General features: G+C 40.0%; 1 protein-coding gene across 2 annotated transcripts in view; it reads left to right on the top strand.

Annotated features, from left to right (window-relative positions):
• Positions 1-14,686: 14,686 nt before the first annotated feature.
• Positions 14,687-15,340, top strand: part of rb1 (retinoblastoma 1) — a 274,361-nt gene continuing 273,707 nt past the window's right edge. For both annotated transcript variants that reach the window (XM_068040271.1, XM_068040272.1), the window contains exon 1: positions 14,687-14,842. In XM_068040271.1, coding sequence (XP_067896372.1) covers positions 14,778-14,842 — 65 coding nt within the window. In that variant the 5' untranslated portion in view covers positions 14,687-14,777. The remainder of the gene's footprint in view (positions 14,843-15,340) is intronic.

The following is a 15,340-nucleotide window of genomic DNA, read 5'->3' as shown; positions in this document are numbered from 1 at the left end:
TGTGGAGAAATCAGATTTTGAGGTGGCAGAGGATGTTCTGGAGCCAAGTATTCTTGGTAATTAACGCAAAGTGGGGATTGAAGCTCAGCTCTGTTTGAACAGAAGTTTTGAACGGTGTGATTCAGATGGAGTGTTCCATTTTCCACACTCTTGCTCTTGTCCCTTCCACTCCCCTCTCTTAGAATCACAATAAGATTTCCCTTGTCCTCACCTTCTGCCCTATCGGCCTCCATATTCAACGGATCATTTTTCATTACCTCCAGCATGATGCTACCCTCAACACATCTTTCCCTCCTTTCAGCATTCCTACGTAACTCCGCTTGGACCAATCCTCAATCACCTTCCCTTTCCTATGATACCTCCCATGCAAGTGCAGGAGATGCAACATCTGCCCATTTATCTTCTCCCTTCCAAATGCTCCTTGAAAGTGAAAGTGATTTACTTGTACTTTTCAATTTAGTATATCATGATCGTTGCTCATGATGCAGTCTCCTCTGTTAGGGAGAGTGGATTGGGTGACCACTTTGCAGAATACCTGTTAAATCTGCAAGCCTGACCCTGAACTTCTGGTTGCTTGTTGTTTTTAATTCTCCACCCCATTCCCTTTCTGTCCATTCCGTCCTTTGCCTTTTACAGTGTTCCAATGAAGCTCAATGTAAGCTCGGAAAGCACCTCATTTTTTGGTTAAGCACTTTACAGCCTTCTGGACTCAACATTTGAGTTCAATTTCAGATTATAACTTCTACCCTTTTTTTGGTTCCATTACCAGCTTTTGCCTTAGACCATCATCCCTTTTGTCACTTAATTTCCCCTGCCTTCCACCCTATCACAGACCTTCCCTTTGTTGTCTGTCTTCCCTTTCCCTGCCTCTATAGTTGGTTAAAACTGTTACATCACATTTTTCCTGTTTCTGACAATCAACTTGAAGTGTTAACTGTTCCTCACATGCTGTCTGACCTGAGTATTTTAGCAATTTCTGTTCATTTTCAGCATCTGCAGTATTTTGCTTTTGTACTGGTTTAGGTGGTTCCTGACAAACACCTTGCACAGTAATTTTGCAATATCATTATGCTAATGCAGCCTAATAGATTACCTGTTCATTTTTTCATTGAAGCTTTACCTACTGTTCTGGATTTTTCCACTATATGCTATGGATCTCTCCAATGATGTATTCCACCCACATGCCTTGCCTTCACAATTAATTTGACAAAAGGAGGAAAGGACCAAGTGGTCCATCAAGTATTGTCAAATTAGACATAGTTCAGTTCACATGCACCACCTCTTTTCCCCCTCTTTCCACCCCCCCCACCCCCCCCCCACCCCAACCTCTTGGGGAAAGTCTCTCTCCTAATTTAGGAAAAATTATGGGGAATTAAACAATATTTTCAACCTGTTGGTCCACTTACTTGAAAAAAACTTTGAAAACCTGGCTGACGTCTTAATGATTTGGCATGTCTACTCTACTTTTATATTCTGTACAAACATTAGTGATTTCTGGCTACAGGACCACTTTAAAGTAGAAACTGTTCCAAAACCAGTTGTTGAACTTTTTCTCTCTTCTGAGAACACAAGAAATATGAGCAGGAATAAACCTTATGGCCCATCAAGCCTGATTGCCATTCAATATGATTATGGCTGATCTTGGGTTTCAACTTCACTTCCCTGCCTGCTCGCCATATCCTTGATTTCCTGAGACATAAAATCTGTCTATCCCAGCCTCAAATGTATTCAATGATGGAACATCCATACTCTTCTGGGGTAGAGAATTCCATAAACACTCAACCCTCAGTGAAGTAATTTCTTGTCATCCGAGTCCTAAATGATCGGCCTCTTATCCTGAGACTGTGCCCCAAGTTTGATTCCTCGACCAGTGGAAACAATCTCTCAGCATTTAACCTATCCAGCCCCTTCAGAATCTCGTATGTTTCAATGTGATAGCCACTCATTCTTCTAAACCCCAGAGAATATAGGCCCAATTTACTCAGCTAGTCATCCCAGGAACCAGCTGTGAACTTATGCTGTTACTGCCTCCAGTGCAAGTATATCCTTTCTTAAATGTGGAAACCAAAACTGTGCACAGTACTCTCGAAGTGGTCTCACCAAAATCCTGTACCATTGTAGCAAGACTTCATTCCTGTACTCCAATCCACTTGCAATAAAGGCCAACATGCCACTTGCCTTCCAATTGCTTGCTGCACCTGCATGCTAACTTTCTGCATTTCTTGTACAAGCACACCCCAGTCTGAGTATCACATACCAGTTTCACAGCTTTAAAAATTTTTTTTATTTTCTATTGCAACCAAAGTGAATAACTTCACCCTTCTTTCCCTAGACTATACTCGATCTGCCATCTTGTTGCCCACTCACTTAATCTGTCTATCTCTTTGCAGCCTCTGTGTCTTCCCTACCGTTTATATTTCCACCTCCCTTTGTATCATCAAACTTAGATTCATTCCTCTGTCTTCATCTAAGTCATTAATATAGACTGGAAACAGCCGAGGCTCCAGCACTGATCTTGTGGCATTCCACTATTCACTGCTGGCCAACTTGAAAATGTCCTATTTCTGCCCACTCTGCTACCTGTCTGTTAGCCAAACCCACCTCCATGCTAATATATTACCCCTGACTCCATGTGCCCTTATCTTGCCTATTAATCTTTTATGTGGCACCTTGTCGAATGCCTTTTGAAATCCAGATAAACAACATCTGGTTCTTCTACCCTACTAGTTATTTTCTAATAAATTTGTCAAACAGGATTTCTCTTCAGTAAAACCATGTTGACTTGTTCTGATTATACTGTGCTTTTCTAAGTGTATTGTTGAGACTTGTTGATTAAATTCCAGCATTTTCCCCAACAACTGACAGGCTAACAGGCTATGTTGTCTCTTAGACCGCTTTTCAAGAAAGGAGGGAAACATTTGTCAACATCCAATCTGATAGGACCGTTCCCAAATCTGAGGAATTTTGTAGAATCCAGCTAGCATATCCACTATCTCTGCAGCTGTCTTTTAGAACCCTAAGCTGTAGGCCTTCAGATTTTAGTCCCTTGAGTTTCTCCAATACTTTTACTCTGCTGATATTTCCTTAACTTCCTCGCTTTTTGCTGTCGTTTCTAGTATTAAACTTCTCTTCTACTGTGACGATGGACACAAAATATTTGTTCAATGCCTCTGCCATTTCTTCATTCTCCATGATTTTTCCTGTTTCTGCTTCTAAGGGACCAATGTTTACTTTAGCTACTCCCTTTTTTTTTATACTTAAAGCTCTTGCAATCTTTTTATATATTTTTATATTACTGGCTAGTTTACCTTTTTCTCTATCATTTTTGGTGGCCCTTTTGGTTTCTAATATACTTTCAATGCTCAGACTTGTTACTCTTTTACAACATTGTAAGTCTCTTTTACTCAATACTTTCCTTAACTTCCTGACTGAATCACAGATGTGTCTTGCTTGAGTTTTTATCTTTCAATGGAATGTATTTTTGTTGAACATTTTGAATTTTTATTCAAGGTTTCTCACTGTTCATTTATCACCATACCTTTTAGTCTATTTAGCCAATTTACTGTAGCCATTTCTCCCCTCATACCTATGTAATTGGCTTTAAGTTTAGATTCTTGTTTGTGATTGGAGTATGTCACTTTCAAACTTCACATGGAATTTAATGGTATGATCACTATTTACCAGTGGATCATCTTGCGACATTACTAATTATTGCTGCTTCATTACTTTTTTGCAGTTAGTCCCCAAATATTACAACCTTCTGTTTTCATTACATTTTTTTGCTGAGTACTTTACTTTCTATTCCATGACACCTTCACCACAAGTCACTAACAATACTAGCAAAAGCTTTCTGAAAATCTTAGAGAAATTGCATACAGCAATATATTTATCCACCATCTCCCTTTTTTGGGGTCAAGGGAAGCTAGCGGGTTAATTAACTATTTTCTAAGTTCATGTTGACTTTTTTTAAACAAATGCTTTATTTTAAATCTTCAGAACATTAATAAGATATTTGGTGTCAAGGTTGCCCTAACCAGCTATGGTGTAGCTAATGTGCACCATCAGTACCCTTTCCCCACCCCTGTTAGTGGTACAGCAACTTGGAAGAGACGGCAAAAACTAGAAGGAAAAATGTTTGTCCAATTTTGACATCCCCAAAGCTTTTCTAAAAGTTTCAATTATGCACAATTAGTACAGTATCCTTGTTGCTATGCAGGACTGGCATGAAAATTGAATTCAATAAATCTTGATAATTTGTGGGCTGGAATGAAAGCTGTCAAATTGTTGTAAACACCCAATGGGAAGGGAACCTGCTTTCCTTATGGGCCTGTGACTCCAGTCTGACACCATATGGTTGACTCTTGCTGCAGTGGGAAATTAGGAATGGGTAGCAAATATTGCTTCACCAATGTTGCTCTCTTTCCAAAAATCAATCTCATTCAAAACTTTGCATAATGCTAAAGTTTCCAAGTATTTCTTGACTTTTGTGTGCCAGTCACGTGCCATTCCTTAGGATCCCCTCAATTTGTTTTGAAGCTTCACTAAAGTCCTGTCTCCTTTTTAAGACTTGAACAAGTGTTTTTGATGAGGTATTGTGCATTTTAAAAACATCTAAGCATTTTATAATTACTCCCATTGTTACTTGCATTGTGTCAAGCTCTCCATGCCCCTCCTTTTGGACAACTTTTTTTTTCTACATAGAGTAATATTTTTTGTCCCTGGACACGCAACATCCATCTTGGATACAAAGAGCCTCTGGAATTCATATGGGTGGGGAAAAGTCTGGCTGCCACTGACTCTAATAGCAGATGGGTGCTACGCTCATCAGTAAAACCAACGCTGCATTCCCAGAAGTCATTCCATTGAAAAAGGTCAAGTTGTGTTATCTACAACAATATATTCGGTAAACTGAAGAATTCAAACTACTGGCTGGTCGAGTTTCAACGAGAAGGTGGGACCTGCAGTCAGAACAAAAGTGGTGATGCTTTTTGGTACTGCACACTTGACTTCATAATACAATCATTTTAAGGAAAACTACACTTTTTCAGATGCTAATGGCTCTGTCTAAGCTAGAGAGCTTAGCACAGCACAGGAGCCCTAAATCAACCTGCAGGATTCAACTGATTCATAACAAAGTCAGTAACAAGCCATATACGGAGATGGCTTGGTGAGCCCATTTCTATTTAGGAAATTAGTTCAAAAGGAGCAATGTCAAAAGTGCTAAACTTTTGGTGTTTTTCCTCAGCTAGATTGGAATCCTGCTGTGAATACTGAAGTGCAGGCGAGAGAATAATTTGGGCTATTGTCTAGCCAGTTTAATATCTGTTGTGAGCAAATGCTTTAGTCAACAGTTTTACTTTAAATTATTCTAGAGATACATGGTAACTTGTGGTTAACAAATTTACTTAGTCCTTCAAAAAGTGATTGTAAATCAGCTAATGTTAAGTATATATTTTCAGAAGGCATTTGCTTAGGTGTCTCAGCTTGTTGCAAAGATTCAGGCTTATGGTATAAGAAGAAAGGTTGCACATGAATGGAAAGTTGGATAACAGACAGGAAACAGAATGTAGCTTGGATTGGACAAGAGCTGATGGCAGTCCAGCCCATGGGCTCAATGCTGTGCTCACATTTAATATTCATGTGATTTACACTTGGGCATAAGTAATATTCAACCTACGTAAGTGCCAAACAATGACCATTGCAAACAAGGAAAGGCCGAACCAAATTAGAATGAAGTGTTATATTTGAGTTTTATGCACCTTTTTCTTTCTATTCAGTGCTACAAATGTGCCATAAGGCCCCACGATCCAGAATGTGCTTGTCTCACAGGAAAGATTTTAAACTGTATAATGTAAAACTGTTTATATAAAAAAATCCAAACAGACTTGAGGCGTCCAAGTGAAGTAGCAGTGCAGTATGGAACAATTGGAGCAGAATCAGTGTTGGTTTAATTCATTTTGGAATTTCAGTTTTAATTCAGTTCAAAATTGAGGATTCCATCTGTTACCAGTGAAGAAGGACCCTGCTTTAAAATCTCCATCAAAAAATACATGTAAGCAGAAACTAGAGTTGGCCTCAGAACATCTCCCAACCTGAGAAATTGTAGCAGGCTTTCACAATTGAACTGTAACATAACTAGAGAAGACTACAACACATCTGTTGTCCTGAACATTTGAGTTTTCTTCAAGCATGTTTTAGAATGCACTGTTAACCATCTGACCCTAACACATACGTTTTTATCTCTACCTCTTGTGTATCTGTATGCATATTAGAGTGGGTGAAATGGTGTAATATTTTGGGGTATTGTATAATAAACATTTATCTTTAAACTTAAACGTCATTTGTCTGTTGACTATTAAAACACTCGGGTTAAAACTTTTAAAAAAAAAACGCTGTTGGTCAGTTGAGGGGTGAGAAAGGGGAAACCAACCTTGTCATACTTCACCTGTCTATAACATGCCTTTACCTGCCCAATATCTCGGTAAAAGTAACAAGCCCAGGGGTCCAAGCAGAGAATCCTCTCCAATGAATTCTGGTTTTGATCTGGTAGAATAAATAGAACATTCAAAATCCTTTGAAGAGATATTGGTAAATTGAGGGATGATAATGGCAGGAATTTTTTTTCAGATTTGAATGATTTCTGAAATATTTGTATATGGCTTCCCTAATTTATATAATAAAACCAAGTCAAAGCATTTGCTTAGCTAATTAGATGGAAGAAATTTAAATTGAATTTCAAACACAAATTTACATCAGGTATTGGCAAGTTAATTTTACTAGGACAAATAGGCTAAATGTGACAAATTGCATCACTGTCTGAAATGTGATGACCATCTGAGGAGCGATGGACAGGAAATATGAATACATTTAAGATTTTATAGTATTGCTAGCAGATCTCATGGCATTGCTTAACGGTGAATCAGTCTGAAGGTACACAGGTTTATACAGGCGTTCTGGCAAAATGCATTACCGACTGCTAATTTCTGGTATAAAAACTCTGCTCTGGCAGCATCTGTGGAGAGAGAAACAATGAACGTTTCAGGTCTGTGACCTTTTTATTAGAACAGTCATATTTTGTTTTTATTTTACTGATTTCTGGTGACTGAATAAATAACATTGTGTGCTCATTACATGATATTGAGATTTTCACTGTTTTGCGGATCAAAAACCAGAATTCTATTTGTGAAAACTGCAAATTTGGTTTGATTTATATTTGTCTTGTGTTTAATTTTATCTTGGCTTTTACAGAAAGATGGGAACATGAACCACATTAGCCCAAGGTGCCATCATTTACAGAATTATTTACCATGTATCTTGTAGCCCCTTTTCAAATATTTGAAGAAACTGAAACCATACTACAGTATGACTTGGTTTTTAGCCTTTGGAAAATAGATTTGACGAAAAATTTCCAAATTTTAATCCTTTTTACAAACTGTTTTGCATTGCAACTGTAAATGGAGCAAATTGCTCATCACACCTGATTGTCTATGCCCACCTCACTCATCCAGACTGTATTTGAAATTTTTAAAAAAAACTGTTTTTCATTTTTTTAAATTTCAAAGCTTTATCAAGGCTTGTTTGAAAAACAGATAAATACTGTTAGTAGCTGAAAGATATGTTCACAACAGAATCATACTGATGTACTCAGATATACTGCATGAAACAGATTTAACTAAGCACTATGGCAACAGTGTCAACTTGAGACTTTGGAGGCTGGGCCCTTTAATGAAAATGCTCAAAACTACACAATACAATTTTATTATCTGAATTAGCTTTATTGAACCCATAACATTTACATTTAAGAAAAATAGTAAATCAAAGTTTTTTGAAGGAAGATTCGAACAAGTTGAATTTTTTTTAATTGGTGGATTTTCCACAAATTGCATGGTAACTGACCTGATCTGTGGTGGCTCAAAGAATTTTGGGGGAAAAAAAGCCTGGAATTTGTAGTTATAACTATAATGAAATTGTCAGTGCCTGTGATCTGACCTGCACTTCAACTCTTTATGCAGTATTTTTGCTATAAAAGCTATCAAATGTTGAGCCTTGTTGAATGAGCTGTAATTTTTAATGGTGTATTAGAATAGTACAGTACAGGAGACCATTCAGCCCATTGAGTCTGCAACAATTCTTTCAAAGAACAATCTGGCTGGTCTCACTCCCCTGCTCTTCCCTGTGCCCCTATAAATGTTTCCTCAATATTTATCAGATTCCCTTTTGAAGGCTATTGAATTTACATTCACCACTCTATCAAACAGTATATTTCAAATTTGAACCACTCGATGCATAGAGGTTTTTCTTGGTTCTTTGCCAGTCACCTTAAATCTGAGCCCTCTAGTTATCAACCCATCAGCATTGGAAACAGTTTCTCTTTATTCACTCTATCCAAACTCATGATTTTAAACATCTCATCAAATTTCCTCTTGGCTGCCTTTGCTCTAAGCAGAACAACACCACCTCCTCCTATCTATCCAGATAACTAATCTCTCCAAAACCTTCATGTCCTTTCTAAAGTGCAGTGCCCAGAATTGGATATAATGCTCCAGCTGGGGCTGCACTAGTGTTTTATATAGGTTTAACATAACTTCCTGGCTTTTCATAGAATCATAGCAAGTTTAAGGCACAGAAAGAGGCCACTTGGCCCAATGGGTCTGTGCCAGCTGAAAAATGACCCACCCGTTCTAATCCTACCTTCAAGCATTTGGTCCGTAGCCCTGCAGATTACAGCACTTAAGGTGCATATCAGACTCCTTTTGAATGAGTTGAGGGTTTCTGCCTCAACTACCCTTTCAGGCAGCACCCTCTGGGTGAAAAGACTTTTCCTCCTCGTCCCTCTAATCTTTCTACCAATCATTTTAAATCTATGCCCCCTAGTCACTGACCTCTCTGCTAAGCTGAATAGCCCCTTCACCTTTGCTCTATCTAGGCCACTCAAATCCCCTCAGCTGTCTCTTCCAAGGAGAACAACCCCAGCCTATCCAATCTTTCCTCAGTTACATTTTTCCAGTCCTGGCAACTTCCTCAAGTCTCCTCTGTACCCTCTCTAGTGCAATTCCATCCTTTCTGTAATGAGGACCAGAACTGCACACAGTACTCAAGCTGTGACCTAACCAATGAGTTATATAATATAAAAGCAAAGTACTGCAGATGCTGGAAATCTGAAATAAAAACAAATGCTGGAAATACTTAGGTCTGGCAGCATCTGTGGAGAGAGAAGCAGAGTTAAGGTTTCAAGTCAGTGACCCTTCATTAGAACTTTCTGATGAAGAGTCCCTGACCTGAAACATTAACTCTGCTTCTCTCTCCAATGAGTTATACAGTTCCAGCTTTTGTATTCTATATCTCGGCTTTAAAGGAAAGGATTCCATATGCCTTCTTAACCACCTTATCGACCTGTCCTGCTACCTTAGGGGATATGTGGATATTCACGCCAAGGTCCCTTACTTCCTCTACATTTCTCAGTATTTTCCCATTAATTATGTATTCCTTTGCCTTGTTTGACCTCCCCAGCTGCATAACCCATACTTCTCTGGGTTGAATTCCATTTGGCACTTTTGACCAATATTTTCCTGCAGCCTTCAGCTATCCTCCTCGCTATCTACCACATGGCCAATCTTTCTGTCATCTGCAAACTCTTTGATCATGCCCCCTACATTTACATCCAAATCATTAACATATACCACAAAAAGCAGGGGATCCAGTACTGAGCCCTGCGGAACACCACTGGAAACAGCCCTCCGGTCGCTAAAACAGCTTGTCAATTACCCTTTGTTTCCTGCCACTGAGCCAATTTTGTATTCGCCTTGTTGCATTCCCTGGATCCCATGGGATTTTATTTTTTTTCACCAGTCTGCCATGTGGGATCTTGTCAAAAGCCTTGCTAAAATCCATGTAGATCACATCAAAAGATTCAATCAAGTTGCTTAACAAATCCATGCTGACAATCCTTGATTAACCTGTGCCTTTCTAAGTGATAGTTCATCCTGTCTCTCAGAATAGATTCAATAATTTGCCCACTACTTCGGTCTATCCCTCGCTCCCTTTTTAAATCCTCCAGCACCACACCAGTATCCAGTGAGGACTGGAAAGTGATGGTCAGACCTTCCACTTTTTCCCCTCGCTGCTTTTAACATCCTGGGGTACATTTCATCTAGTCCTGGTAATTTATCAACTTTCAAGGATGCTAATCCCATTCATGCTTCCTCTCCCTATGTTTATCAAATCCAATACTTCACACCCCTCTTCCTTAACTACAATACCTGCATCGTCCCCCTCTTTTGTGAAGACAGACACAAAGTATTCATTAAGAACAATACCAAAATCTTGGTACACATAGGTTACCTTTTTGGTCTTTTATGGGCCCTACACTCTCTTCAGTTATCCTCTTACTCAATGTATTGATAAAACATCTTTGGGTTCACCTTGATTTTAGCTTGCCAATATTTCATGCCCTCTCTTTGCTTTCCTAATTTCCTTTTTGATTTCACCCCTCCACTTTCTATTCCTCCTCTCTGCTTTCTGTAGTAAGTTCTCTGCTTTCCTTTTCTGCCTTATCTTACCCTGTAGGCTCCTTGACGTCTGGGGGCTCTTTTTCTCACCCTTTTTCTTTGGGGGAGCGTGTTTACTCTGAATGCCTTGAATCTCCCCTTTGAATGTCTCCCACTATTCTGACACTGATTTACCTTCAAGTAGCTGTTTCCAGTCCACTTTTGTGAAATTGCTCCTCAGTTTAGTAAAATTGACCTTGCCCCAATTGAGAACTTTTAACCTCCAGTGTTCTGTCCTTTTCCATAATTGTTAAAACTGACCGAATTAAGATCACTACCACCAAAATGCTCTCCTGCTGCCACTCATTGAAGCTGCCCAGTTTCATTTCCTAAAACTGCACCCTCTCTTGTCAGACTTGCTATAAACTGACCAAAAAAGTTCTTCTGAATGCACCTTGAATTCTTGTCCCTCAATTCCTTTCACATTAAAACAATTGTCGTTAATATTGGTGTAGTTAAAATCCCCTACTAATCCTGCCCTATTATTCTTGCACTTCGATTTGCTTACATATTTGCTCTTCTATCTCCATTTGCCTGTTTGGGGATCTATAGTACATTCCCAGGATTGTGATTGCCCCTTTTGTGTTCCTTAGTTCAATCTATATGGCCTCATTTGATGAATCTTCCAACACAGCTGTAATAGCTTCCTTGACCAAAATTGCCACTCCCCCTCCTTTCTTATCCCCCTCCCTATCACGAGTGACAACCCTGTACCCAGAAACATTGAGCTGCCATTTCTGTGTCTCAAGTCACATTTCTATAGCTATGATATCATACTGCCACGTGTCCATCGTGCCCTCAGCTCATCTGCTTTATTTGCTATACTCCTTGCATTGAAATAGATACCATTGAGCACTACCTAAATCTTATTTTCTAACTTTTGTTTCCTTGGTCTTCTAGGCTCATCCATTAATTTTCTGCCTTCCATTTTAATTTCTGATTTTGTCGCAACTGAGTCCACCCTCTGGTCCCCATCCCCCTGCCAAACTAGTTTAAACCCTTACCAACAGCACTAGCAAAACATCTTGCAAGCAACTCAGTCGGACCTGTACACATCGCATCTTCCCCAGAGCCGGTCCCAATGTCCCAGGAATTTAAAGCCCTCCCTCCTGCACCATCTTTCCAGCCATGCATTCATTTGTCTCCTCTTTCTATTTCTATACTCACTTGTGCATAGCATTGGGAGCAATCCAGAGCGGACTACTTTTGAGGTCCTGCTTTGTATGCTACGCCTCTGTTTCTAAAGCTGAGGATCCCATATGTTTCGATAACCTATCCTGCCACCTTCAAATATTTGTGCATAATCATCCCCAGGTCTGTCATTTTAAAATTGTACTATTTAGCATGTATGGTCTGTCCTTTTCTTCCTAATAAAAACATGCATCACCCCTCACTTTTCTGCATTGAATTTCATTTGCCATGAGTCTTCCCATTCCACCAGCCTGTTTATGCCCTTCTGTAGTATACTATTATAATCCAGCTTCAACCCTAGTTTTAATTTTTTTTAAAAAAAGTATACAATAAGATTGAGTTGCAAATTACAGCCCAACAATGGAATATACTACAGAATAGGGAGATGGTGGGGTAGTGGTAATGCCACTGAACTAGTAATGCAGAGGCCCAGGCTAATATCCTGGGGCCAGTGGTTCAAATCCCACCATGGCAGCTGACAGAATTTAAATTCAATTAATAAAAATCTGGAATTGAAAGCTAGTTTCAGTTACGGTGCCATGAAGCTATCATCGATTGTTGTAAAAACCCATCTGATTCACTATTGTCTTTTAGAGAAGGAAATCTGCCATTCCTACCTGGTCTGGCTTACATGTGACTCTGGATCCACAGCAATGTGGTTGACTCTTATCTGTCCTCTGAAATGGCCTAGCAAGTCACTCAGTTGTCAAAAGCAATTAGGGATGGAAAACATATGCTGGACTTACCAGTGATGCCCACATCCCATGAAAGAATAAAAAAAATTATTCCATAACATGAAAACTTACTCGAGCAATAGTGTATAGTTTGCATTATGGCTCAGTTTATCCACACACGCACACAAAAAATCAAGCTTTTCTGGATAAGATAATGTGAAAAATAAATTTAAATCTGACCAACAAAGCTTAATCATCCTTGCATCTAAGAAGATCTGTACACCGTCTCACACACTTACACTAAAGCATTGAGCACAAAAAATGAATCCAATTTTGCATTCTCCCACCTGCACGACAAAATATCTACAAATATGCACCACCAAACACAGCATGAGAGCTAATCCAAGACACATCTACCAGTACAAACCTGTTCCTGGCATCTAAATGGAACAACATCCTCTGGATCTTTCTCGGGGATGGTGCTAAGTTAACCTCTCTGGCGCTGAAAAGGTAACTTTGCAAATGTAGTGTGTCATTCCCTCATTACATTCAAAAATCAATGTTTAAGTTTTTTTGAAGTCTATGATATTTCATCATCTACCTTAATCTCATGTCTATGTCCCAATCATCATTTTGCTTTCTATAAAATAATTAAAAAGTGAATTATAGTTTTTGACATTTACTTCCTGGTTTGTTGTCTCTGAGAAATCTTCAGTCTGGTTGGCTGATGAACTTGCTTACTTTACTGTTGCTGGATGCCACAGATCCCCCTACAGATGGTGAGATTCAAAGTCACAGCAGAATAGGGAAAATCAACAACGTGGAGTCTGCTAAATCTTTGCGCATAACTTTTTTTTATAATCAGCAAATGCGGTCACTTCGCCACTATTTTCCAAATGCTTCATCTGTAGATTTTCCTGATTATATAAGCACTCAGAATTAGTTGTAATAATAAGTCCGTAATAGTTTTTCATGGGAGGTTTTCCAGCTGTCTTTGATTCATATGCTTCTGACCACTTCAGTTCCGCTGTCACGACTGAGCTTTGAGTTAAGTCGACAAAATGCAACACCTTACCTACAATAGCAGACTGGGTAACCGCTTTGTGGAACATCTCCGCTCAGTCCGCAAGCAGGACCCTGAGCTTCCAGTTGCTTGCCATTTCAACACCCCCCCTGCTCTCATGCTCACATCTGTGTCCTGGGATTGCTGCAGTGTTCCAGTGAACATCAACGCAAGCTCGAGGAACAGCATCTCATCTACCGATTAGGCACACTACAGCCTGCCGGACTGAACATTGAGTTCAATAATTTCAGAGCATGACAGCCCCCCCATTTTACTTTCATTTTTAGTTATTTTTTCTTCCCTTTTTTTTTACATTTATTTCATTTCATCTTAGTTTGTTCAGTTTGCTTACCCACTGTTTTTTTTTCAGGTTTGCACTTGCTGCTGTTCGATATTCAGTGTATTTATACCTAATCTGTACTAATGCTTTGTCTTTCAACACACCATTAACATATTGTTTGCCTTTGCTCCGTGACCTTTTGGTCAGCTATGTGGCCTGGCCCGTTCCGAAGAAGGGTCACTAACCCGAAACGTTAACTCTGCTCTTTTCACAGATGCTGCCAGACCTGCTGAGTGGTTCCAGCATTTCTTGTTTTTATCCCAATCTAGACCTCCTTTGTTATCTCTTGCCCCACCCCCACCTCACTTGCTTATAACCTGCGACTTTTCTAATATTTGTCAGTTCCAATGAAGGGTCACTGACCCGAAACGTTCACTCTGCTTCTCTTTCTACAGATGCTGCCAGACCTGCTGAGTGGTTCCAGCATTTCTTGTTTTTATTTCAGATTTCCAGCATCCGCAGTATTTTGCTTTTATATTAATGTAAATTGATGCGCTGAGTGACAACGGTGTATTCAACAATAGTTTTCAATGTTCGCAGTATCGACAGATACAATTAAAATGTAAACACTGGATGATGTGGCAACCAATGGGATAGACCAAAGAGGGGAAAATATTTTCACTGCCTGCTCCTTTGGCTTTAGGGAACTGATGCCGTTCAAACATGTCCATTCAAACAGGAAACCGACTGCTTGCATTTAAAAAAAATCAACTATCACAAGAGTATGTGCAATCTATATATGTAAAACCTTACTGTTTGATGCCGCTCTGGGCAACGAGTTACTTCCTCTTTGACCTGTTGTTTTGCTCATGGCGGTGCTAAGGAAGTGACGCCAAAGCCGGAAGCGGCATGTATTTGGCGCGCTGTGGGGGGTGGGTGTCTGTTGGTTCGGAGCGAAGCAGCTTTTCAAACACTTGAAGGCAGCGGGCTCGAGCCGAAAGGTCGTTTTGTCTCTTCGCGCCATGCCCCCTAAGCCCCTGAAGAAAGCGGCTGCCAGTGGCTCTGAGGAAAGCACTTCTCCGGGCAGGTAAGGATGGAAAGGGAACTAGCTGGTGGTCTCGGCGGCCTGCCCCCCCCTCCGCAGCAAGTGCTGGCTCGGGCCGGAATACCGACAAGCGGTTTCGGAGAAGCTGCCCGGGCCCGCCAGATGAACACACACACCCCGCGTCTCTCTCTTCACTGCACTCGGTTCTGCCGGCCGCGCTTTATCGGCTTGAGAGGCTCTCTCTGGCTCTTTAGTGGATAACAGCCGCTGTACTTCATTGTATGGATCCCACCCCGCCCGGTGCGACTGTGGCGCTCGCAATTGGATTTGGTTCGATTTTGTATTGATACTATATCATTGTAGCAGGATACTCAGTAACCCCATTATTGTCAGTACTAATTTTGTTGAAGCGAATATGTCTTCCAAGCCTGCTTTTTGTTGTTGCGACGGTTAAAAAAGCATCGCTCTCCATAATAAAAACAAGAAATGATGGAATCACTCAGCAGGTCTGGCAGCATCTGTGGAAAGAGAAGCAGAGTT

Source organism: Heterodontus francisci, chromosome 10 (genome assembly GCF_036365525.1).
Source record: "Heterodontus francisci isolate sHetFra1 chromosome 10, sHetFra1.hap1, whole genome shotgun sequence".
In the NCBI taxonomy this organism is placed as follows: domain Eukaryota; kingdom Metazoa; phylum Chordata; class Chondrichthyes; order Heterodontiformes; family Heterodontidae; genus Heterodontus; species Heterodontus francisci.
Note: the sequence above shows the minus strand (reverse complement) of the source record. Positions and strands in the feature narration are given on the sequence as shown.